Source organism: Littorina saxatilis, linkage group LG3 (genome assembly GCF_037325665.1).
Source record: "Littorina saxatilis isolate snail1 linkage group LG3, US_GU_Lsax_2.0, whole genome shotgun sequence".
NCBI lineage: Eukaryota > Metazoa > Mollusca > Gastropoda > Littorinimorpha > Littorinidae > Littorina > Littorina saxatilis.
In genome coordinates, this window is record NC_090247.1 from 1,439,114 (window position 1) to 1,466,408 (window position 27,295).

General features: G+C 42.6%; 1 protein-coding gene across 3 annotated transcripts in view; it reads right to left on the reverse strand.

Moving 5' to 3' along the window:
• The window catches only part of LOC138961366 (uncharacterized), a 146,517-nt gene that overhangs the window by 89,408 nt on the left and 29,814 nt on the right, over nt 1-27,295 (reverse strand). For 2 of the 3 annotated variants that reach the window (XM_070332981.1, XM_070332980.1), the window contains exon 1: nt 20,373-21,050. In XM_070332981.1, coding sequence (XP_070189082.1) covers nt 20,373-20,745 — 373 coding nt within the window. In that variant the 5' untranslated portion in view covers nt 20,746-21,050. Of the gene's footprint in view, nt 1-20,372; nt 21,051-27,295 lie in introns of those variants that run through there. The other variant, XM_070332982.1, reaches the window with a different exon arrangement.

The window sequence follows — 27,295 nt, forward strand, 5'->3', positions numbered from 1 at the left end:
AGTCATCTCATTTCAACAGCAACAACAACAACAAAAAACGAAAGAGAAAAGAAGAAACATTCAACACAACATGACAACATTCAACCAAAATCTTAGACACACATACAACTACCTAAAAACAATGAAAGACTCTGATGCTTCGACGTTAATTATTACCCACACACAAAACTACACAACGCATTTCAATAGCCCTGCTAGGCACAGAACTTTAAGACGACGGCCTATTAGTCGAAGACAAGCTAATACAAAATCTTTAAACCACTGTCGTTTCTCGGGCTGCTCGCATGAAGTCATCAACTGACGGTTAACGATCTTTTTGTCAAAAGCCATAATCTTGGCAAGCCTTCGGGGCACAAGTTATGGATCGAACCCCAAGCCACATGAAAATTAAAAAAAAGGAAAGAAAAAGAAAAAGGAGAGAAGAAAAAATACAATAGGAAGGAACCTCGCGTAAGGAAGCATGTTTATGGATCTGAACTGCATCGACTTTTGTTTTGTTCTTATGAAAGGAAGAGGACCTGAGTGGCTTTGCTTCCAGTCAATTTGGTGAGTACCCTTTCATGTCCTTCTCTCCCCCTTATTCTTCTGGGTTCTTTCTAGACAATGCAAGGCCAGGCAAGATGAAGTGTTATTGTGTGCAGAACACAGGCCAAGATACCTCAAATCAAACCAAACAGTAACGTATTACGAATTAGACAGAGTGTCATACTACACAGTGATTAAAACTGAATCAGCTAATCATACTTGTTCTCGTTGCATTACACTTACATTTGACAACAGGATTATCTTCGGACCGACACGTGTGTTTTCGCTGAGCGCTAAACCAAACACAGTTTTCTGACAATAAGAATTGAATAAGAATAATGTGGCACTTTACAGCGGGTGTTGTGGTTTTTAAGCGTAATCAATCGATTACGCGTGTCAAACTTTGATACAAGACCTGCTTCACATTTGCCGGAAGTTAGGACACTGGAGGTAACTCTGCTATCTGACAGGGGAAGAGTTGCGGTCCTTGTCAACAGTTTCAAGTCTGGCCGAAAGGGGGGGGGGGGGGAGAGAGAGGGGGAGAGAGAGAGAGAGAGAGAGAGAGAGAGAGAGAGAGAGAGGTGATTTCAGGGGGGGGAGGGTGGGGGGGGGGGGGGCAAAGCTCCATATTGTTAAATGGTTCAGTATTGTGCCTTTTCCCCCTACTTTTTTTCTTTACTGTTTTTGAATCAAATCCACACCTGTGAGAAGAAAAGCATTCGGTGGAGTGAAGGCCTCGATAATGATTTTTTTTAATTTTTTGTTTTTTTTAGAAATACCAAGATGTGATTATTCTGACAGCATGTTCAAAGGAAAGATGTGTTATCTTCGATTTTGCTGTCAATTAACTTTACGATCCAGACCACAATACTGTACCACCTTTTACGTGTCTTCTGGTGAATATTCTTGGCAAAAAAAGGAATCAATCGAGCAAAAGGTACGTCCAATTGTTTTTGTTCCGTTTTCTATGTTTTGTTTTTAAATTCTGTTCCAGGAAACCGTCAGTTTCTTTATTCAAAAAGGAGTTAATGTTGTGATGTTAATTTGTTGTTGTTGTTGTTGTTTTTGTTGTTGTTTTTGTTGTTGTTGGCAAGATGAAAAAGAATAAAGGTAGAGAAAAACAATCTGTTTTCCGATGTTCCTTGCGCTTTCTGAGGTCACAAACGCCTGGTTGGGGTCATCTTTATTTCTGCTTAGAGATTAGAGATGCAACGATTGTTATTTCGTATTTAGTTTCTGCTTTCAATCAAATATACGCTCCATTTAATCCCGTTCTTTCCTCACTTGTTCTTTCTCGTGTCTTATTTCTTTTTACTACACAGACATTTGCCCTTCACAAACAATAACTGAAGCATAAAGATCGCAAAACCCAGTCGTAGCCCCCTCATCCCGGCGGACAAACAAAGAACGATAGAAAACATCCAGACACTTTACACCTTCGGCGTACCTCCCTCCGCGCGACAAAACAGTTCTATTATTTGCTTCCGTTGCTTGTGCAAATGTCACTTTCACGAGGGTCTTTAGAGTCCCCGGTGTGAGTTTAATGTCAGCTTTTGTCCGACACAAAGTGAGATATATGTGATACAAAACTAGTGACAACGTTAAACAAGCGTCAATTTCGACCGAAGATTATAATCTAGATTGGTTCGTCATTACGTTCAAATAATGCACGGACTTTCGTCAGTAAATGCCACAGAGGAAATAGGAGATCAGAGCAGCGAACTTTTCATTTGGCAGCATTAGATGTCTTAATTAGAAAGATGCAAACCTATTGGACAAAGGAAGTAAAATCGAGGGTGACATTCAAGAACACACTAGTGTCCCAAATTAACTCTCCCGGTCAACATTCCGCCATGTATACTTATATACATATTCATTGAACAAGAAAACAAAGTTTACAGAATGAATCAAATTTCTATGTTTAAAATGATCCGACGGTCCTCTTTGTGTATAAGGTGTGTTACCTTGCAACAGCTTTCTTCAATTGGGAACAATCTTCTTGGAAATACACCAAATATTAAACCAAGATGCAAATCTTCAAGAACAAAATAAAATGAAATCTTGCTTCTGTTACCGGCGCTAGAAAACTCAGTATCACTTTTAAATCGCTGTTGCCAAGAAGTAAGTTGAGTCTATTGTTTTAACAAAACATGCACTGTCAGCGGGGTTTTCTGACTAAATGAAGAACGTATCACCTCAATCACGAAACTAGAGCGTTGTTAAAAACCGACAAGGGTTTTAGGCCAAACTCTGCTCTATTCTGGAACTGAGAGAGTAAACACAATAAGTGGGTCGTGATCCAACCCCATTTTGTGTCTTTAACTGCAGACGCCAAAGACAGTATTGTCAGATGCGGTGTCTTTACTGAGTGAACTTTTAATGCAACTTTGTCAGCAGACAAATTAATTATCAAAAGCAACTCATAAAGAAACTCATTAAAGCCGGTCGATGGCAATCACGAACCATCATGCATTGTAAGCATTTTCCCTGGCTATACAAAGAAGGTATCACTTTCATCTCAGAACTGATGTGTCCTTGAGAGAGAAAACAACCCACCTGACAAAGGTTCTAGGTCAAACTCTGTTTTTGTTCTGGAATCCTGAGGTAACACGATACAAGAATTAAAGTTATGCTTGAAATGCTTATTTGTCTTTTGCTACAGACGTGGAAGAGATTCTTAGACCCTGCACCGTTGCAACTCTTTTCTTCCGTCTTTACGAGCAGACAAACTAACTGACAAAAGCAACTCACTAAGAAAATTATTAAATGAAATCAAATATCCTCTTATAAAGAGGAAAGGGGGGCACTGGAATCAATTATTTCTACGTCTGTCTACGTCTGTCTACGTCTCTTCTGTGGATCTGCAAACAAAATATCTCGTGGGTTTCTGCGAGCGGGATCTTCAGAAGGTAAAAGTCAGGATAGGCAACAGATAAAAGATCATAAACCGCAGGTACTCACAACTAAATTAAAAACCTTCTAGACTACTACTGACTGTTTTTGATTGCGTATTACAACGTCTGTGGTTGGTAGGGCCTTGATCAACCAGTCTAGCCTTGATCAACCAGCCTAGCCTTTGATCAACCAGTCTAGCCTTGATCAACCAGTCTAGCCTTGATCAACCAGTCTAGCCTTTGATCAACCAGTCTAGCCTTTAATCAACCAGTCTAGCCTTGATCAACCAGTCTAGCCTTTGATCAACCAGTCTAGCCTTTGATCAACCAGTCTAACCTTTGATCAACCAGTATAGCCTTGATCAACCAGTCTAGCTTTGATTTTCGAAGAATCAATCACCTGCTCTGAAAACATGCTTGTACCCGTATTCTAACAAAGAAACACGGACATTCATATTGCTTTTCTCAAGTTCATCCCCACAACTCACTTAAAAACCAACGCTTTTCTACCCTGGCCCAACTTGATTACCAACAGACATTACGCCATCTTGGTAGTCAGTGCGCTGCACAGCCACACTGTGGTTGACCACACGAAACAAGCCTCCAGACCACAAAGAGTTCCCCCAAGAGGGCACAACCCCGAACGTAGCCATTTGCAATCATTACGCGACAAACAACGACCTTCCCACCCCTCCACCCCCTCCTCAGGCAAAAGAAGAAAAAAAAAAAGAAAAAAAAAAGAGCCTTGAAGCAATAGGGGTAGCAGCAGGACTAAAAACGGGGGGCGGGGAGTAGGGGGGGGGGCTGACTAATCGGGGGAGGGAGAAGGGTTGGGGTGGGGTGAGGGGGGGGGGGGCTATACAAAAGAAGATGAGAGAAGACAGGGGCAGGAGAAGTGGAACCAGGTCAGGAAGAACTACTATGATGGCTTGAGTTTTGGGATTATTTGTAAGGGGAGTGGGTGGGGTTGGGGGGGGGGGGGCAGGGGGCGGGGAGAGGGATGGAAGTGGGAGGGGTAGGGGAAGGCAGGCACGCGCCGCCTCTGTCGTCGTTCTTGTCATCGTGCTACACCTGCAACCACAGGCGACTGAAGAACTATCAGGTCTGTACAATTCAACAGTGCTTTATCTCTTCCTCTCTATAATTGAGGATAACTCTTGTCTTCGCTTAAACCTCTTTCACTTCGTTATTCAAGAAGGCAATCTGGAACAAACAGGTACTTCGTCTATCTTTTCTGGCACTAAACAGATCCGTAAGACGCCTTCAGAAATGAAAGACTCAATATTCTTGAGAAAGCTCAAAAGGGTACATGTAAACCTCCACTCTCCCGCCCCACCCCACCTCTTCCACACCCTTCCACACCCTTCCACACCTTACCACACCCTGACACACCCTTCCACATCCTTACACACACGCTGATCTTCAGCTTCTTTACTAATCTACACAGTTATCTTTGAATACGAAATATTGTATTATCAAAGCACGTTTGTGACGGTAAACTCAGTACCGTTTGACATGAAAACATATACTGATTGGTCAGATTGGCTTAAATTATTTTACACCACAAGTAACTTTCTTTCTTTATTTGGTGTTTAACGTCGTTTTCAACCACGAAGGTTGATATCGCGACGGACCACAAGTAACCTCTGTCAAATGATTTCAATGCTTCTGAAAATGACCAATATAACACTCACAATATAACACTCACAATATAACACTCACAATATAACACTCACAATATAACACTCACAATATAACACTCACAATATAACACTCACAATATAACACTCACAATATAACACTCACAATATAACACTCACAATATAACACTCACAATATAACACTCACAATATAACACTCACAATATAACACTCACAATATAACACTCACAATATAACACTCACAATATAACACTCACAATATAACACTCACAATATAACACTCACAATATAACACTCACAATATAACACTCACAATATAACACTCACAATATAACACTCACAATATAACACTCACAATATAACACTCACAATATAACACTCACAATATAACACTCACAATATAACACTCACAATATAACACTCACAATATAACACTCACAATATAACACTCACAATATAACACTCACAATATAACACTCACAATATAACACTCACAATATAACACTCACAATATAACACTCACAATATAACACTCACAATATAACACTCACAATATAACACTCACAATATAACACTCACAATATAACACTCACAATATAACACTCACAATATAACACTCACAATATAACACTCACAATATAACACTCACAATATAACACTCACAATATAACACTCACAATATAACACTCACAATATAACACTCACAATATAACACTGAGATCAAGAATACAGAAAGAAAACATCATCTATTCATGTTCAAATGTTTTGCACGATTTGTTGAGCCTGTGCCAGTGCCTTAATCCGATCCGGGTAATTTGTGCCACAGCCTTGTAACACAGAGAATGAAATGTCGACGTCATTGGATAGTATAATGACCTGTTTTTGTCTTGCTATGTCATAAATTATGACCTCATCGAAAGTTTTTTCCCCAAATTAATGTGCCCGCTTGTTTCTTTTACTACTCTACAAATCAGTGCTGCGGCCTGCGCTTTTTTTTTAATATATTCAAAATTGAAATTAGTTACTGGAATTCGTCAAAGACTGAGGAGTGAAAACTGAAGATGAAAACAGATTAAGAAATTTAGTCTTTTCTAAAAGGGAAAGAAAAGGAAGATAAACGCTTTGATGAAGAATCACTAAATTAGAATCACTACACTCAGTATGCAAAAGAAACAATGTCATTTGTAAGTTCTCTTTGCAGAGGAAAGCTAATGTACGCTACAGAACTGAGACGAACGCAAATAGAAGAATAGAAGAACTAATACATGTACATGTATGCATGTGTGCATTCAGTAGCCTATCTGAGAACAATCATTTTATTGTAGAAATGTGTGTTATTTAACCTTTTCCCTGCTTATCTGATCTGATTTAATTTTCCAAAAAAATACCAGTGAACCAATTTTAGATCAAAGGGTTTTATTATGATTACGCAAAGAGTCTCTTCCGCTTCTTCTCAAGCTTCTTCGTGACAGGGAAATATTCAGACATATTGTTGTCTGCACAAAATAGACAATGCTTGCCTGAAGAATAATCGCCACATTAAACAAAAGATTAAGAAAGAAAAGTGTCGGCTGTGTGGCCCTGGTCGCGCTTCAGTCATTTCAAGCCCACATAATAATGCTCTTTCTCTCTCTGTCTCTGTCTCTCTCACACACACACACACACACCACACCACACCACACACCTTTCTCTCTCTCTCTCTCTCTCTCTCTCTCTCTCTCTCTCTCTCATACACACGCACACCTTCATGCACCAAGCCCACAAATGAACACCGGCAGGAACACGCACGCATCACTCCTCATAGTTTTTTCTCCGTCTTCGGAGATCACAGTTACGATGAAAAACACACAAATTACACGGTCTCGGATCAGCGCAAAAAAGGGGGCGTGACTGCCAAAGCCAAGAGAACACGTGCTCTGTCTTTAAGGGGATGGAGAAGGAGCTGGAGGAATGGGAGAGGGCAGGGGGGGGGGGGGAGAGGGCAGGGGGGGGGGGGAGAGGGCAGGGGGGGGGGGGGAGAGGGCAGGGGGGGAGAAAGGCGAGAAAAAGATGTGGGAGAAAAGGAGTACCGTCTTTGTGTGACGCGACCTCAAGATCCCTCCCTCTCTGTCCCTCTGAACGTCGACGTTTGAATTCTTTTTTATTTGTTTACAAAAAAAAGAGCAGTTTAGCACACAAAAAAGCGTAGCCGTGAAACTGTATCCTTGTTAATAAACCGCACTCTATCATATTCTTAAAAAATAAGCAGCCGCCCCCCCCCCCCCCATCTCTCTCTCTCTCTCTCTCTCTCTCTCTCTCTCTCTCTCTCTCTCTCTCTCTCTCTCTGTCTCTGTCTCTGTCTCTGTAAGGCCAAAAAAAAAAAAATGCTTTGGTTACGGTTTCATGGCCAAAAAAAATAGGGTAGGTAGGTCGATTAAACTTTTTGTTTTTTTTGTTTTTTGTTTTTTGGTTGGTCCCTCTTGAAATGATAAAAATAGTTTTCGAGAGTCATGCCAAAGTCCAGTTCGAAAGAGTCTTCGGGCTCGGCACTTATTTTCGTCGACCCAACACATTTTATCCCGAACAGTTTGCCGTCCAAAATTGGATGAAAATCATGAAAAATGTCCACCAAGGTTGCACTCTTCGAGTACCGACTTATCAGTCGTGTTTGTTCGATATGAACGCACTTTCCGAATACGATTGCAAATGCAGACGACATCTTTTTACGTTCGCGCAACGAACGAACGCACGAGACTGACTTCCCTTGGATATGGGAGTTGTAAAAAGCGGAGTGGTGTCCCTTGTCGGGCTTGTTGTTGTCTGCTCGCCGGCGATCGATGTTTTCTCTGTGCCGTGGTGTTGTCGTTTTCGGTGGGTTTTTGTGTGTGTGTGTGGTTTTTTTGTGTGTATGTATGTGTTTGGTTCATTTTATTTTTAGCTTTAGGACAAAAAAAAAAGTTTAGGGTCGGCCCAAAAAGTTAGGGTCGGTCGGGAAACCGTAACCAAAGCATTTTTTTTTTTTGGCCTAAGCTGTTTGAACTGATGTATTTCAGTTGTCAAAATAAGACTCGCATCATGATCCTCCAGGAATAATGCTACTATTTAGTAATACTTTTTTTTTGAAATTTCGACTTCGTCTTCGGTCTGAACTTCAATTCTTATAAAATGAAAGGCTTCTCCCCCCCCCCCCTCCCCCTCCAACACACTTCTCCCCCCTCAAGACCCCCCCACCCCCTCCCCTTCCCTCATCTTCGCAAAACCTCTCCCAACGTCTCATTCTCTCTGTCACGATGAGACATTGCGTTTTTTCATCAAGCTTTAACGTCATTTGCATAAGGATCGCCTGGCCTTTGTTTCTTTGTTGTGTGGTGGGCGACCCGGCCGAGTGAGGATTAAGTTTCCGCCTACCCCTTTTCCTCCCACCCCGATCTCGGAGAGAAACTTCAACTTCTTTTTTGTCTTCATGTTTTGTTTTTTCTTCTCGGCCCTCGGTTCTTCGTCGTTGCTAGGTTGCGTAAAAGCAAGTAGAAGGCGTCGCCTAAGAGCGGGTAAAGAGAGAGAGAGTCTCCTAAGAGAGGGGAAAGAAAGAGAAAGAAAGAGAGAGAGAGAGAGAGAGAGAGAGAGAGAGAGAGAGAGTCTCCAAAGAGAGGGGAGAGAAAGAGAGAGAGAGAGGGGAAGAGAGGAAGAGAGAAAGAGAGAGAGAGAGAGAGGAAGAGAGGAAGAGAGAAAGAGAGAGAGGAAGAGAGGAAGAGAGAGAAAGAGAGAGGAAGAGAGAGAGAAAGAGAGAGGAAGAGAGGAAGACAGAGAGAGGGAGGAAGAGAGGAAGACAGAGAGAGGAAGAGAAGAAGAGAGAGAGAGAGAGAGAGGAAGAGAGGAAGAGAGAGAGAGAGAGAGAGGAAGAGAGAGAGAGAGAGAGGAAGAGAGGAAGAGAGGAAGAGAGAGAGAGGAAGAGAGGAAGAGAGGAAGAGAGGAAGAGAGAGAGTCTCCTAAGAGAGGGGAAAGAAAGAGAGAGAGAGAGAGAGAGAGAGAGAGAGAGAGAGAGAGGAAGAGAGAGAGTCTCCTAAGAGAGGGGAAAGAAAGAGAGAGAGAGAGAGAGAGAGAGAGAGAGAGGAAGAGAGAGAGAGAGAGAGAGAGAGAGAGAGAGTCTCCTAAGAGAGGGGAAAGAAAGAGAGAGAGAGAGAGAGGAAGAGAGAGAGAGAGAGAGGAAAGAAAGAGAAAGAGAGAGAGAGAGAGGAAAGAAAGAGAGAGAGAGAGAGGAAGAGAGGAAGAGAGAAAGAGAGAGAGAGAGGAAGAGAGGAAGAGAGAGAGAGAGGAAGAGAGAGAGTCTCCTAAGAGAGGGGAAAGAAAGAGAGAGAGAGAGAGAGAGGAAGAGAGAGAGAGAGTCTCCTAAGAGAGGGGAAAGAAAGAGAGAGAGAGAGAGAAAGAGAGAGAGAGAGGAAGAGAGAGAGGAAGAGAGGAAGACAGAGAGAGGGAGGAAGAGAGAGAAAGAGAGAAAGAGAGAGAGAGAGTCTCCTAAGAGAGGGGAAAGAAAGAGAGAGAGAGGAAGAGAGAAAGAGAGAGAGGAAGAGAGAAAGGAAGAGAGAAAGAGAGAGAGAGGGAGAGAGAGAGGAAGAGAGGAAGAGAGGAAGAGAGAGAGAGAGAGAGAGGAAGAGAGGAAGAGAGGAAGAGAGAGAGTCTCCTAAGAGAGGGGAAAGAAAGAGAGAGAGGAAGAGAGGAAGAGAGAGAGAGAGAGAGGAAGAGAGGAAGAGAGAGAGAGTCTCCTAAGAGAGGGGAAAGAAAGAGAAAGAGAGAGAGAGAGAAAGAGAGAGAGAGAGACAGAGACAGAGAGAGACAGAGAGAGATGGGAGGCCTACATCAAGACAGAGAGAGACAGAGAAAGACAACATCAACATCCGACACGTACACATATAATACCATGAAGAAACACGACAAGCCAAAAGCCACTTGAACGCTGTCACCGGGGGAAATAACAAGCGGCCTACAAGCCACTTGATTCTCTACATTAACTTTGTGAAAACCCATTTTTGTCAAGCACTACTCGCTTCGGAGGTGTTAACCGTGACAGACAACATAAATCACAGCGGGAAAGTCTGGGTGCACGTGCGCTATGTGTGTGTGTGGGGTGGGTGGGTGTGTGTGTGTGTGGGGTGGGTGGGTGTGTGTGTGTGTGTGTTTGTGTGTGTGTGGGGTGGGTGGGTGTGTGTTTGTGTGTGTGTGTGTGCATGTGTGTGCGGGGTGGGTGTGTGTGTGTGTGTGTGTGTGTGTGTGTGTGTGTATGTGTGTGTGTGTGTGTGTTTCATGTGTGTGTGTGTGGGGTGGGTGGGTGTGTGTTTGTGTGTGTATGTGTGTGTGTGCATGTGCAGTGTGTGTGCGTGCATGTGTGTGTGTGTGGGTGTGTTTGTGACAGATACATGTAGAACGAGAAAGAGAGCGTACAGAGATAGATGTGCTTGGAGAAGAGAGAAATGGAGAGACAGACAGGCAGACAGACAGACAGACTGACAGACTGACAGACATACAGAGAGAGAGGGAGAGGGGTTGGGGGAGGGGAGCACACAGTCAGGTCCCGGTGATATGATAACATTTCTTTTCAACAGCCCCCCAACAACAAAATGTGAACTATACACAGACTTATTTAAAACTTGATTATCATCCTTACGCCTCTCAGATCTCAGTGTGAACGGCTCTCATTATGAACGGCTCTCAGTATGAACGGCTCTCAGTATGAACGGCATCGTAAGAAAACGACGAAGACGGACAGACGCACACAGACAAGACAACAGACAAGGATAGATAACCATCGCCATTCAGTTGTGATACATCGAGCGTTCACCAACCAGGAAAACCTGATCAAAGGGAAATACAAACGAAAATAAATAGCCCACCTCCATCCGACAAACACACACGAAGAACAAGGAGGAGCAGAAAAAGAAAAAGAAATTAAACATTCAACTGAAAATAAAAATGGCTATCTTTAATTGAGCATAACTAACGTCACAATTGTCTTCAAACAGATCGTGTCTGCATTTCGTCTCTTGAAGTCGCGAAGCACTTCCCCCTGGAGTGTATCCAACTGCAAGACTTGCACCCAATATTTGCAGAATGCACCTCAGTTTAACCTCCCAACATAGAAAATAAAATCCCATAAAAACCTGCACCTTAATCCCATTAAAACCTGCACTAAAATCCCATTTAACAACTCATTAGCTCGTGGAGATTTGAGATCACGACTTCCTTATCTTAACGTAACGTGGGGAAAATTGATCTTGAGTCAGTGCTCTGGGTTTGTCATTGTTTTATTTCAACAATCTGTTTCTCTCTCACGGTCTGTTTCTGTCTTTCTTTGACTGTCTTTGTCTGTCTCAAGCTGTCTTTGTCTGTCTGTCTGTTTGTCTGTCTGTCTCTCGATGTATATATCTGTGAAGCAACCGTGCACCTATGTGTGTCCAGAATCGTATTGATTCAAAGTAACATGCATGCAGCAAGTATTTTTCGTCTTCTTTTTCATCTTCCACTGGTGTCTCTTTTTTTAGAACGCTTACGTCCCACTGTTCACGGTCTCATCTTTCTGGATGTTTCCATTTTTCACAAATATTTTGTTAAGCAGAAATTCACCAAAATTAAACCAAAATTCTAGGTAAGCTATATTTATTTATACCACTCCAACTCCCAAAAGTCTAGTCAGCCCGAACTGCAGACTCGAAGATAGAACGAAAGCAAAACTTTGAATTCTAGGTAAAGTTGAGGAAATTATCTTCGTCATCTAAGTTATGGTTTCACCACCAAAACAATCAGAAAAAGCAACATTTCTACGCAAAGGTGAGGAAGTTTTCTATCAGTACACTGCGTTTCATCCCCAAAACAACGACGTAGATAAAAAACTGAACCGCTCAACTTGAAACAGGATATGTTTCACTTCAAGTGGAACCGGTGGTACTTGCATTGCGGAAGGAAATAATCGTTTGATGATGCACTTGCTGGAGCTCTGGATATAACTGATATCGTGACAAACGAATCCTCCATTGGTTCTCTTAAAGCGATTGAATTCACCTGAATTTAGGAGTTTCTGAAAAAAGTTAGAGTGGCAAGAACTTGACGCCTACACTGATTTTGTTCGCGACACCATGAGGCTAGCATGCATCGGATACGTGTGCCACATTCTACAGATTCTCTCTCTGGTCTGGTCTGGTCTGGTCTGGTCTGTCTCTGTCTGTCTCTGTGTCTCTCTCAGAGCATGACTGCCTTTTTCTGCCTAACTGTCAGTCTGTGACTGTGAGTTTTCCCTTCTTTTCTTCTTGTCTGTCTATCTGTCGGTCTCTCTCTGCCCCCCCCCCCCCCCCCCCCTCTCTGTCTTCACTTTTCAAACTTTGGCGCTCATATCATAAACTAGTTATAGTATCTCTGTTTGTCTGTCTGCCTGTCTGTATGTGTGTCTCTGTGTCTCAATGTCTCTGTGTGTGTGTGTGTGTGTGTGTGTGTGTCTCTCTCTCTCTCTCTTTCTCTCTCTCAGTCTCTCTCTCACCGTCACTGACACACACACACACCCACACACACACACACACAGACGCACGAACACACACACACACACACACACACACTCTCTCCCTCTCTCCCCACACCCCCCCCCCCCCACACCCCTCTATATCTCTCTCTCTCCCCACCCCCTCTCTCCCTCCCTCTCTGCCCCCCCCCCCCCCCCCCTCTCTCTCTCTCTGGTTTGCAAAGCTCTCACATGAAGACTGAATTCGCGGCAGTGGCAAGAAACACAAACACGACTCCACAGCACTCGCAGTCTGATCTAATGTTGGAACAGTGCAATAGTGTGCGCAGCACGTCCGCAAATTTGTTCAGTAGCAACCCTTGTCAACATCCTTTTTTCCTGTCTCTCCTTCTCCACTCACTTTACATTTTACTGCTGTGTGCGTGGACACACTAGCAAACTTTTTTTAAGTTACATAGATTATGGAAACATTCTTGTATTATTCATTTTTTGGTGGTGGTTTTATACCAGCAAATTGATACAAGATAATTACCCTAAAAACTTCTCTCACCAAATTTGTTACAGAAATTCGATACACCTCACCTTTCGTTGTTATCTCTGTTGTGCCAACAACCTTATATAGGTCATAATAGGAGCTACCATTTTTATTTCTTTTGGTTTCTGTCATGTGCAAATAATCGGGCGACGGATAACAATGCATTCACCCACATATTACTATCTCCCTCCATCTCTGTCTCACACACCCACCCAACTCACCACAGAAAAAGAGACTAGTCTATATCTCTGTCTCACACCCCCACCCAACTCACCACAGAAAAAGAGACTAGTCTATATCTCTGTCTCACACACCCACCCAACTCCCCACAGAAAAAGAGACTAGTCTATATCTCTGTCTCACACACCCACCCAACTCCCCACAGAAAAAGAGACTAGTCTATATCTCTGTCTCACACACCCACCCAACTCCCCACAGAAAAAGAGACTAGTCTATATCTCTGTCTCACACACCCACCCAACTCCCCACAGAAAAAGAGACTGGTCTATATCTCTGTCTCACACACCCACCCAATTCCCCACAGAAAAAGAGACTGGTCTATATCTCTGTCTCACACACCCACCCAACTCCCCACAGAAAAAGAGACTGGTCTATATCTCTGTCTCACACACCCACCCAACTCCCCACAGAAAAAGAGACTAGTCTATATCTCTGTCTCACACACCCACCCAACTCCCCACAGAAAAAGAGACTGGTCTATATCTCTGTCTCACACACCCACCCAACTCCCCACAGAAAAAGAGACTGGTCTATATCTCTGTCTCACACACCCACCCAACTCCCCACAGAAAAAGAGACTAGTCAGTCTATATCTCTGTCTCACACACCCACCCAACTCCCCACAGAAAAAGAGACTAGTCTATATCTCTGTCTCACACACCCACCCAACTCCCCACAGAAAAAGAGACTAGTCTATATCTCTGTCTCACACACCCACCCAACTCCCCACAGAAAAAGAGACTAGTCTATATCTCTGTCTCACACACCCACCCAACTCCCCACAGAAAAAGAGACTGGTCTATATCTCTGTCTCACACACCCACCCAACTCCCCACAGAAAAAGAGACTAGTCTATATCTCTGTCTCACACACCCACCCACACATGATACACTCCGAAGACAGAGAGAGAGAGAGAGAGAGAGAGAGAGAGAGAGAGAGAGAGAGAGAGACAGACAGACAGACAGACAGAGACAGGCAGAGAGAGAGAGAGATACAGAGACAGAGAGAGACAGAGACAGAGAGAGACAGAGACAGAGAGAGACAGAGAGATACAGAGACAGAGACAGAGAGAAACAGAGACAGACAGAGAGAGAGAGAGATACAGAGACAGAGAGAGACAGAGAGAGACAGAGAGATACAGAGACAGACAGAGAGAAAGATACAGACAGAGAGAGACAGAGAGAGACAGAGAGAGAAAGAGATACAGAGACAGAGAGAAACAGAGACTGACAGACAGAGAGAGAGAGAGAGATACAGAGACAGAGAGAGACAGACAGAGAGAGATACAGAGACAGAGAGAGACAGACAGAGACAGACATACAGACAGAAAAACAGACGGACAGACAGACAGACAGACAGACAGAGAAGCGTAACCAAACACGCCCATAGTAACAGTCACTTGCTTCAGTATAGACTATAATGCGTCATCTTAACCTTCACTGTGACACACTCCCGCCACCACCCCCCACACACACACACACACACACACACAATCAAAACAACCCACAGAATCAGTTCACCAACCCCATACTGCAATATTCATCATTCATAACGAAAACAGCGATAATGAAATGTTCCCATCACAAACAGCCTTGAAAAGAATGCCAGCTATGCGGAGCCTCAAACATGTATATTAGTCAGCTGTGCGGCCTTGCATTTGGGGAAAGGGCGAGCTGTGCGTGTGCGGCGGGCGGCATTTTGCGGTGAGGTAAGAAGAGCAAATAACCGGGCTCACTTTTAAAGCTACAGTATCAAAAAACAAGAAAGGTAAGTTGTTGGAACGTTCAATTATTGACAAAACAAAACGTTACGATCACAAATATATCGACCCAGCGGGTTTTTTAAATCCACAGGCAAATAGAGAATACTACATGGCTTGCTGTGTCGTACCAGATTTACACGAGTGGTTTTTTTTTTAAATATTGAACTGCGAGCGAAAGCGAGCTGTTCACTATTTGAAAAAGCAACGAGTGTAAATCTGGTACGACACAGCAAGCCATGTAGTATTCTGTTTATCCTACATACTGTACTTACGTGTATTTTACTGAAAATGTCTTGCAGTCGAGGCAGCTAAATTGAAGACGCTTGTTTTAGAACCTCGATCTCTTCTAAAGCCTCGTGCAATCTATTACGTCAAAGCAAAGAAACGTCACTCTGAAAGTGTGGCGTGACGTGTTAGTTCTAAAGATTCATCGAGGGTAATTAGCGAGCTCAATTTTTGTTTCTATAATGACGTTTGTCTCGGTGACTTTGGCATCATAAGCAGTGGAAAAAACAGGTCCCTGCCAGACTTGCTTGACATGACCTCATTTACATGATATACACACGTGTGATTTGAACGATTATTATCTCACGGGTGTCTCTCTCACGTATGTAGGATAAACACTAATTACACAACACTTTATCTTGACAAAATGTTCAGCGGCTTGCAGTGAAGACACAAGCGAATGAAGCAATGATCGATATAAATCAATATTGCCGGGTCGATATATTTGTGAACGTAACGTTTTGTTTTGTCAATAATGAAACGTTCCAACAACTTACCTTTCTTGTTTTTTTATTCTGAATTTTGGAACGTTGGCAGTCTGTTTGTTTGTGGATTCAATCTACAGTACCTTCCTTCTCATGACAGCAATCATGTTAACCATCATAATTTGCTATCTCTAAAAATCACTTCATTGGTGTTCTTTGATGAAAATAGGCTCAACAATAAAAGGGATTGTATGTTAAGTTTGATATGATATCGGTGTGAAAATGTGAGATCGGTTACTGTGAAACATGTCATATATATGCCTGGGCTTTTATTTGGACACACTCCTAACATAATGAGCATGGCTGCTTTCGGTGCACAGTGTGGGTTTCCCTTGGTCTTTGTTTGTGCTGAAATCATTTAGCAGTTTCACACTGCTTTCATTTACAAACCGAATTCATCCCAAACTGTCCACTTTGCTCAGAAACAAGCCATAGTGTGAGACTTAGTGCTCGGTATGGGTCCATAGTGTGAGACTTAGTGCTCGGTATGTGTCCATAGTGTGAGACTTAGTGCTCGGTATGTGTCCATAGTGTGAGACTTAGTGCTCGGTATGTGTCCATAGTGTGAGACTTAGTGCTCGATATGTGTCCATAGTGTGCGACGGGTAAAGGGGGGAGAGGGGATAGAGCCACTTGTCAATTGTTTCTTGTTCACAAAAGCACTAATCAAAAATTTGCTCCAGGGGCTTGCAACGTAGTACAATATATGACCTTACTGGGAGACTGCAAGTTTCCAGTACAAAGGACTTTACATTTCTTACATACTGCTTGACTAAAATCTTTACAAAAATTGACTATATTATATAACAAGAAACACTTAACAAGGGTAAAAGGAGAAACAGAATCCGTTAGTCGCCTCTTACGACGTCGACATGCTGGGGAGCATCGGGTAAATATAGTGTGAGACTTAGTGCTGGGTATGTGTCCATGGGGAGGATGCTCTTAGCCCTAGTCACAGTCTGGCGGGATCAGTAGTGCTGTACCTCATCGTCGCGTTCACTCGGGCAGGGTTGTGTCTTTAAAAGCTGCATGCAGAGAGGCCAACAAGGGCAGTTTGGGAAATTGAGTACTGGTACAGGTGTTTGGGTAAAAGTCTCAGGTGTGGGATTTTCGGCAGGTAAGAAATGAATAGTCTCAAAAACTGGTTTAAGCCCAGTCGTCATGTTCAAGGTCCGTATAGAATGTCCAGGTTGCAACAGATGTTTTATTTCCTTGCAGGTAAACAGGGATTTTATGAAATTTCAGATTAAAGAAACACCAGGGTTTTCTTTCTGTGTTCTATAAGTGTGTGTGTGTGTGTGTGTGTGTGTGTGTGTGTGTGTGTGTGTGTGTGTGTGTGTGTGTGTGTGTGTGTGTGTGTGTGTGTGTGTGTGTTGAATTATTTGCAACTGAACTGACAATAGGAAATTATACTTAGTATTTAGGGGCAGCAGGACTATGGTCTTGTCGCAAGTTCCCACGGTTTGAAATATAATTTATTTAAATCACCTGTCTCCAGTATAATCAGTATTTAAACGGTTTGTCCTCTTTTTGTACCCTGGCCTGTTTTTCTTTCCTCGAATTGACTAAATTCAATAGCAGGGGTAATTCCGGCGCTGGCCGATTCCGCGCGCACACACACACACACACATACACACTTGAGAAGAAGACTTCTAGGCGCCTACCGAAACAATATAAACTGGACGGAGTAGGAAAACTCCAATAACAGCCGGAATTCGATCTGTCACCAACTGCCCCGAGAAATGGAACTCAGAACACAAAAGCACTTGACTTTAACAAAACGTGGTAACCCTACAAACAATCGAATTGAAAAGAAAAGCACTTGACCTTTGACAAACTTAACACTACAGGCTTGAAACAATTGCTCTACACAAAAGACAGCGGCGATTAATAATGTGCGTCCATGTTTCGTTTGTCCCAAGGTTGATGACTGTCACGCACAATTTCACATTGCACGCACTGGTCAATCTCCACCCTGGGCAGCCCAGACAGTAAGTCCGCAACAGACAAATCTCAAGTCATTGAAGGCAGAAAGGCTTTGACCACAAAAGACTGACTTCTCTTTCGAAAAACAAAATCAAAACCTCTGGACACAGAAACAACCAGGCTTTCAGTGACTGCACAATATAGACTCGTTAAAAAAAGAGAAAAAAAAGAAAGTGGCTTCAAACGCAAAAGTGAGACTGATGTCACTGGGAACAAAATTGACCGCAACAGACTAATCTGGCTCGCTTCAACCGCAAAACCACAACAACAAACAATCTTACTCGAGCAACACTGAACAACAAAACCACCCAACCGCAAAACAACAACAACAAACAATCTTACTCGAGCAAACACTGAACAACAAAACCACACCGATCTTGCTCGAACCTCAACACCGTCAACCACAAAAGACTGATCTCGGTTGAGCGATAACAAACTTTGACCTCAACAAAACTACACTGGGGTCAGGGCGAACATAAACCACAAGCAGCATGTGCATGCGAACTACAGGGTTTTCTTGCGGTGTGCGGTGAGCTATGGCCTTGTGCTCGCCGCCGTGGAGTGTCGAACCCAGATACACACACACACCCACGCCGAGTTGGGGAAATCCCAGCGCATTAGTAATGCTCTCTATGTAGGTAGGTATGCGAGATATCTATTGTGACTGGCCTTACCACTCTGCGCTTGTCAAGAAAATAGAGAGAGAGAAAGAGAAAGAGGCAGAGAGAGAGAGAGAGAGAGAGAGAGAGAGAGAGAAAGAGCGAGAGACAGAGAGAGAGAGAGAGACAGAGCGAGAGAGAGAGACAGAGCGAGAGAGAGAGAAAGAGGCCTGAGTGTGTGTATGTTAAATATCGCAGCTGGCACAGGCGCTGGACTCAAGCTTCGTAGAATTGATTAAAAACTACTCCATGCTTCAAGCTTTTCAAGTTTGTTTTGGTTTACACATATCTTTCTCCACACCACACTTTCATGCGCTAATATTAGATCGTAGACAAAGCATGCCCTGCCAAACAACTGACCGACATTTCACTGTTTGATTTTACACTAGTACACACCCGTGTAATAATACTTATAATTTTGACAAATAAAAGAGATAGATACATGATGAATGAATTAAAAATATTTAAAACAAAAAACGTGTGCACTTGAAAAAACTGAAGCGGTCAGAATTCGGCGCCTATTTCATTGAGAACATGTGAAGACTTACTTGTGCCGACTGAGTCAGTCTTAGTTGTGAGTATGTATGGGAAGGGCAGGGTTCAGAGGTTACCATGACAGGCAGGCCTAGTTTCGGTTATCCTGATTATATCATCTAATTGTATAAAGCTACTAGGTGAGTGTGTGAGTGTGTGTGTGTGTGTGTGTGTGTGTGCCGTTTGTTGTGTGGCAGTGTGTGTGTGTGTGTGTGTGGTTTCACATCGATTTTCTTTCTTTGGGTCTTTTTTCATATCTGGCAGTCTCAGCCTTTATATTTGCTAGGTTCTGTTGTCTTCATGTTTTGATTTGTGTGGTTTTGTTTTACACGTTTTTGTTGTTGTTTCTTTGTGTGTTTTTTTCGCTGTTTTTTCAATCTGCCTCAGTCTTTCTCTCTCTCTGGCTCTGTCTCTCTCTCTCTGTCTCTTTCTCTCTCTCTGGCTCTGTCTCAGTCTCTCTCTCTCTGTCCCTGTCTCTCTCTCTGGCTATACAAATAAACAAATAAGCATTCATTCATAATCAGGGATCAGTCAACACAATACATGACTTGTGATAGAGAAGCAGGTTTGTTTGTACAAGGGATGTTCAGTGAGTGATCTTAACATAAACACAAACAAATATGTATTCGTCAGTAAAAGCTTTGAACAATAGTTTCAGCTAAACTCTGACCTATTCGCATACTAATTTGTAATTGGTGTGCACCTTTGCAAGGCCTTTGGGTGACCCAGGTGAGGTTACATATATATCATGTGCATGTGTATCACTAACTGACGAAGTACACGGGTATGTCTCATTTTGATAATCAAGTTTTGAGTCAGTACATTATCATGCTTTTGATTCGCTTCATCTTTGATATTTTCACATCTTTTCCTCTCTCTCCTTATTATTGGTAGTAGTAGTAGTAGTAGTAGTAGTAGTAGTAGTAGTAGTAGTAGTAGTACAAAGGATTCTTTCAGTCTTTGTTTGGTTTGTTTTTGTTTTTTTGTAACGGCCGGTACTGAAGGGCGTACATCTTCTGGCACATAGATGCTGAATGACATTATTTAACGGCCTTAATACCTTAAAGAAAAACAGAAAAAGCTAAAAGAAGTAAGACAGAAAAAGCTAAAAGAAGTAAGATCAACAGACAAACACACGTGTACTGAATGGACGTACAATAATTAAATTAAAACAATAATAAGAAAGACTCCCACACACAATTAGAACTCAACTCAGTGTGAGAAACGCACACTTCACAAACCAACCCATGTAACCAAACCGAAACCACACAAACCTGACCACTCCTTACGACACACATAAATAACTGCTCGGACAATGGAACTTACCTCTTCCACTGCGGCCAACGAAACGCAGGTCGTTGAATTTGGCCACCCCGTTCTTCATGTAGGCGATGCAGTTCCTCATCTCGCTGCAGAAGTTCTCATCGTTGCCAGCCGTTATGGAGACTTTGGTACCGTCCTTGATGTTCCCCAGACAAATCACTTTGAAGGTGACGGGTAGAGTCTTGTTTGAGCGCCAGTGGCCGGGTAGCTGCGAGCAGACAAAGTTGGGGCTCCCCGTGTTGATGAGTTCCCCCGAGTGCTCTTTGAGAACTGTGTCCATGCTCCTCTCACCCCCACCGGGTAGACACTCGGAAGACATGGTGTGGGGCGACTCAGCGAACGGTTTAAAACCGTTCAAATCTGCCGGAAGATGCATAGGAAAGTTGGTTTTGGTTGGGTTTTCTTCTTTCTTTTTTTCCGTTTTGTTTACACACCACAACACAGAAGTTTTTTCTATGAAATATAATATCCAGGGCGTGTGAATTAAGCCCCCATAAGGCACAGAAACACAACACACACATACACACACAACACGCGACCAAATGTTTAAGAACTAGCCGACTTGAGAAGGTGTCGTCTGCTCCGCGGAACGAACAAAAATTGTCGTCTGCTTGTTGTCCAAGTCGAAGAAAAAGTCCACGAGTTCGCTGGGTGACTGAACCGCGTGCGGTTTTGTGAATGAGTGAGTTGCAACTATGTGGTTTAGCCTCAGTTAGCCACTCCCCCGCACTGAGTCAACCACGCGCTGGAGAGGAGGGGAGTTCCGACCTTTATGAATATTCATGCCCTGCAGTCTGTCTACTAACAGTCGCGTTCTCTCTCTCTCTCTCTCTCTCTGTCGGGTTGCGTTGTGGCAAAAAGCGCCGAGCGCATGAAACGTGCGTTCGTCAGGGGGTCGGCACAAAGTGTGCGTGAAACACAAAACACTTTTCTTTTTGTCGCCGAGAGCTCTCGGTTTGGCTCGAAGCTGGTGTAGGTTCCGTTTTGCGCGTTTTGTTCCGTTTCGTTCGCATAATAAGGGCTGGACAAACACAGCAGCAGGACCACTAGGGCGAGATTGTGTTACTGCACGCGCGGAAGTAAATAACGTTTATGTAAGCTTCAGTTTATTGTGTATCTGATCGAAAGTGAATGTACGAGTACTATACCTGATACTATACTGTGTGACTGCATTATATTGCGTTGCTGTTTCCCATTCATGCAACACTTCCGATCTTCGCAGATATAGTGGACCACACACACGTACACACACGCCGGCACACTCACACACACACACACACACACACACACACACACCAAAACAATCCAAGGAAAAAATACTGCAAGGACAAACATGTAGTTTTGCGTGCTAAATATGATATGTGTATGCGGCAAGCCAGCTATTGCATGGAAGTTACCCAAGTTTGCGGACGGTGAGAACAATTTTAGAAACTTTGAGCAAAGTCATGATCGGAAGCATACATTTGGGCTTAGAAATTCAATACGTTCCGTGAAACTCTTTCGTGTTTAACTTACTGTAACACTTTTTAACTTTGAATAGTCTTTTAAGAGTAGGCCGAGAACAAAACAGAGAATACGATCAATGCTAAATGAGTTCTACAAACAAAACAAACAAAATAAACAAACCAATGTTCATAACTCTATGGTTATCTACCAACAAAGTTAAATTAGTGACTTCGACTTTATCTAAAAAGTTTTACAAAAAATAAATATACAAAAGAAACCTGTCTCAGAATGAAAGTATGGAAAGAAAGAAAGGAAAATAACGAACATTAGAAGAAGAAGATATAAAACAAAAGAGAGAAATTAATAAGAATGAGGCGAGGAAGTTTATTGTGTTGTATGTGAACATTATATTGTTTCCATTGTCGAGCCGATCTTGATTGTTTTTGACAAACTGTCTACAACTCCGCGAAGCTTCAATAAACCGACAAGGCTGTGAACTTGAATTGATCAGTTCCACACAAAAACTCAAGCTGAGAAAAAAAATCACACAGCACGAAAACAGAAGGAAGAAAGAAGGAAAAAAAGAAAGGGAGAAGAAAGAAATGATAAAGGTAGAAAAAGAAAGAAAGAAAGAAAGAACAAAACAAAAGGTGAAAAAGATAACAGAAGAAGAAAGACTGATGAAAGACAGAGGAAAAGAAAGAGAGAAATAAAAGAGAAAAGAAGAAGAAGAAAAACATGTAACAAAATAAAAGAGAGATCAACGGTGTAAGTGTTGAGCAGGTCGACTCCTTTAGATTTTTAGGCACAATCATCTCGAGCGACCTCACATGGGACAAAAACACAGAGCCCATCATCAAGAAGTGTCAGCAGAGGCTTCACTTCCTTAGACAGCTGAAGAAATTTAGACTGAACCAAGCCATCCAAAAGCAGTTCTATAGGGCCACTGTAGAAAGCATTCTGTGTTTTTCAGTCACCGTGTGGTTTAGCGGTGCCAGTGCTAGGAACAAGGAAGAGCTGGAGCGCATTGTCAGACAAGCGTCTCGTATTGTGGGTTGCGAACTTCCGTCAGTCGCCTCACTGTACAGCTCACGTTTAGCAAAGAGAGTTAGGGGTATAGTGGCAGACTCATCTCACCCAGCCGGCCATCTGTTCGAGCTCCTCCCGTCAGGCAAGCGCTTCCGCGCTCTGAAGAGCAGGACTTCTCGTTTCAGAAACAGTTTCTTTCCTGAGGCAGTCCTTGCGGCCTCAATGGTGGATCGTTCTTAGATCTGTTAGATCTGTGATATGTGTCAGTTAAAGTTTTGAAATGGATCGAGTATCCTTAAATGAAATATCTTAATAGATGTAAGGGTTGTGTCCCTTGAATAACTGTGTTAGCATGTACTCGGATTTATTATATTGATGACTATATTTTTAGATATGATTTTTAGGGAATTCATTTATCTTTATCCATGCAACCTGTGATTGCTCCTGTCAGATTGGTGCTAAAGGAACAACCAGTCCGTTTTGAACTGTCTGGTTGGTGTGCACACGTAGTGGGCCCAGTGAGATTGAACACTTTGTCTGTACATAGTTGTTGTGATATATGCGTGTGGAAGGAGTGTGAAGTTTTATGCATACACCATAACAAAATCCTGTGCTTTGCATTTGGTAAATAAACTGTTTGACTTGACTTGACTTGACTTGAAAATAGAAGGAGAAGAAAATAATGCTTCAAGGAAAGAAACATCTGCTGATTTTATTTTTCACATGGTAATCATCTTGGCCAAGTTGCGCGGCTGTCGCGTCTTTCTTTTCACGCGACACAACACACAAGTCTTGGATCGATCGGAAGCAAAACCGGGCATGTTTGCTTTGTGGATTCTTATTACGCTAAAGACGCTGCGAGAGACAACGAGTTTTACTTTACTATACGACTCGCCACTATACGACTCGCCACTATACGACTCGCCACTATACGACTCGCCACATTGATTTGCAAACGTTTGTCTTATAGAAGGGCAAAACCTTGCTGCACACGAACTACGCAAAAGATGCTGAACGACATCTTAGCTGCATATGAATTCAAACTTTGTGTTGAGGACGATTAAAAGTTTCCCTGCACAGTGAATTCAGACTATTGTCTTCAAGAAAGGCAGACACTTTGTCTTCAAGAAGGGTAAAAGCAATGCTGCACATGCAGAGAATTCAAACTTTTGTCTTCGAGAAGGGTAAACACTGTGTCTTCAAGAAGGAAACTACTTGTCTTCAAGAAGGGCAGAAACATTGTCTTTAAAAAGGTTAAAAGCAATGCTGCACATGCAGTGAATTCAAACTTTCTCTTTGAAAAGGGTATAAACTTTGTCTTGAAGAAAATTTAAAAAAAAACATGTCCTCAAAAAGGGTACGAACTTTGTCTTCCAGGAAGGTACAAGCTTTTTTCTTGGAAAAGGGTAAAACCTTTGTCTTCACGAAGGGTAAAAGCAAAGCAGCATACGCAGAGAATACACTCTTTTGTATTCAAGAAGGGTGCAAACTTTGTCTTCAAGAAGGGTACAAACGTAGTCTTCAAGAAGGGTACAAACGTTGTCTTCAAGAAGGGTACAAACGTTGTCTTCAATAAGGGTACAAACTTTGTCTTCAAGAAGGGTGCAAACGTTGCCATCAAGAAGGGTGCAAACTTTGTCTTCAAGAAGGGTACAAACGTAGTCTTCAAGAAGGGTACAAACGTTGTCTTCAAGAAGGGTACAAACGTAGTCTTCAAGAAGGGTACAAACGTTGTCTTCAAGAAGGGTAAAAACGTTGTCTTCAATAAGGGTACAAACGTTGTCTTCAAGAAGGGTACAAACGTTGTCTTCAAGAAGGGTAAACACTGTGTCTTCAAGAAGGGTAAACACTGTGTCTTCAAGAAGGGTAAACACTGTGTCTTCAAGAAGGGTAAACACTGTGTCTTCAAGAAGGGTAAAAACGTTGTCTTCAATAAGGGTACAAACGTTGTCTTCAAGAAGGGTACAAACGTTGTCTTCAAGAAGAGTACAAACGTTGTCTTCAAGAAGGGTACAAACGTTGTCTTCAAGAAGGGTACAAACGTTGTCTTCAAGAAGGGTACAAACGTTGTCTTCAAGAAGAGTACAAACGTTGTCTTCAAGAAGAGTACAAACGTTGTCTTCAAGAAGGGTACAAACGTTGTCTTCAAGAAGGGTACAAACGTTGTCTTCAAGAAGAGTACAAACGTTGTCTTCAAGAAGAGTACAAACGTTGTCTTCAAGAAGGGTACAAACGTTGTCTTCAAGAAGGGTACAAACGTTGTCTTCAAGAAGGGTACAAACGTTGTCTTCAAGAAGGGTACAAACGTTGTCTTCAAGAAGGGTACAAACGTTGTCTTCATGAAGAGTACAAACGTTGTCTTCAAGAAGAGTACAAACGTTGTCTTCAAGAAGGGTACAAACGTTGTCTTCAATAAGGGTACAAACTTTGTCTTTGAAAAGCGTAAAAGCTTTCTCTTCAAGAAGGAGAAACTTGAAGCAATGCTGCACATGCAGTGATTTCAAACTTTCTCTTTGGAAAGGGAACAAACGTTGTCTTAGAGAAGAGAAAAACTATGTCTTCAAATAGGGTACGAACTCTGTCTTCCATAAGGGTAAAAAAAACCTTTGTCTTCGAAAAGGGTACAAACTTTGAATTCTTGAAGAGTAAAAACTGTGTCTTCGAGAAGGGTAAAAGCAATGATGCACACGCAGAAAATTCAAACTTTTGTCTTCAAGAAGGGTAACAACTTTGTCTTGGATATAGAGAAGGGAAACACTTTGCTGCATATGATTTCACATGTCTTCAAGATCGAAGGAAGGATCTGCACTGACTTGAAATCTCAAATATAAATTGAATCGTTGTAGCACCTTGGAGTACCGCAGCTGGTGGTTATCGTCTTCGCGACAAATTCAAGTACCGCGGCCACGATAAAGCGACACAAATAAGGGGACAGAGAAGATCTGAAGAAAAAAGGGCTCAAACAGAAGAGGAGACGGAAAAAGGAAACCTGAAAAGAGGAAAAAGACAAAGTGGAAGAAGTTGAGGGGAGGAAGTGGGGAGAGAGAGTAGGAGGAAGGGGGGGGGGGGCGGCTGAGCTCTGAAAACTGTAGTGAACAAATGATCATTGCCATAACACACGATCTAATATACATCCTAGTAAATCATTTAAGGAAAACCGATACAAAATACCGGCACGGTTGGCCTAGTGGTAAGGCGTCCGCCCCGTGATCGGGAGGTCGTGGGTTCGAACCCCGGCCGGGTCATACCTACGACTTTAAAATTGGCAATCTAGTGGCTGCTCCGCCTGGCGTCTGGCATTATGGGGTTAGTGCTAGGACTGGTTGGTCCGGTGTCAGAATAATGTGACTGGGTGAGACATGAAGCCTGTGCTGCGACTTCTGTCTTGTGTGTGGCGCACGTTATATGTCAAAGCAGCACCGCCCTGATATGGCCCTTCGTGGTCGGCTGGGCGTTAAGCAAACAAGCAAACAAACCGATACAAAATCAAAGGTCAATTCATATTAAAGCCCCAGGATTACTCTCACATCGCCGAAGAAAATTTTGAAATAACGCAATTGTTTTAGGAATAATTTCGTTTCAGACTCTACAAAAAAGCGGTGCTGGTAGCAGTATCAGTAACATCACCAAACTGCGCACGTGTAAGACTCATGCCTTCTCGTACAGATCATTTTATAAATCCTTATATATGTGTCCTTTTGTCTGAACTGAAAGGTTCCATAAACATATTTGTCTTGTGTCTTGATTCTTGCACAGTCAAATGACGTACATTGCTGTTGCCGCGGTGTCTTGATTCTTGCACAGTCAAATGACGTACATTGCTGTTGCCGCGGTGTCTTGATTCTTGCACAGTCAAATGACGTACATTGCTGTTGCCGCGGTGTCTTGATTCTTGCACAGTCAAATGACGTACATTGCTGTTGCCGCGGTGTCTTGATTCTTGCAGTCAAATGACGTACATTGCTGTTGCCGCGGTGTCTTGATTCTTGCACAGTCAAATGACGTACATTGCTGTTGCCGCGGTGTCCAAATATTGACAGTTTTCAGGTGTTTGCATTTTATCCCGTTCTTGACAAATGAGCGAGCGTCAGATTATGAGACGTGCTTTTTTCGTGTTTCAAAACTTATTAACAAACTGAATGAATGATATACATATTGAGAGTTCAGTGACAGACCGCGCGTGGAAGTTTTAAACGTTTCCGGTTCCCGTTGAGCTTCCGTGGACGGATGCGATGGCTTGAAAAGGCCATCTCTGCCAACAAACTAATATTAATTTTATTCCGGCGTGTGGCTTGGAATTATAGCGCCGCACGACAGGAACCTTAAATGTTGTGAACTGAATAAGAGAATTTGCATTTCTCTCCATTATCACTCTAGACAGAAGTTAACACATTTGTATCACATTTCTGTAAAACGTTTTGAACACTTTGTGACAATGTCCATAGTTCTGC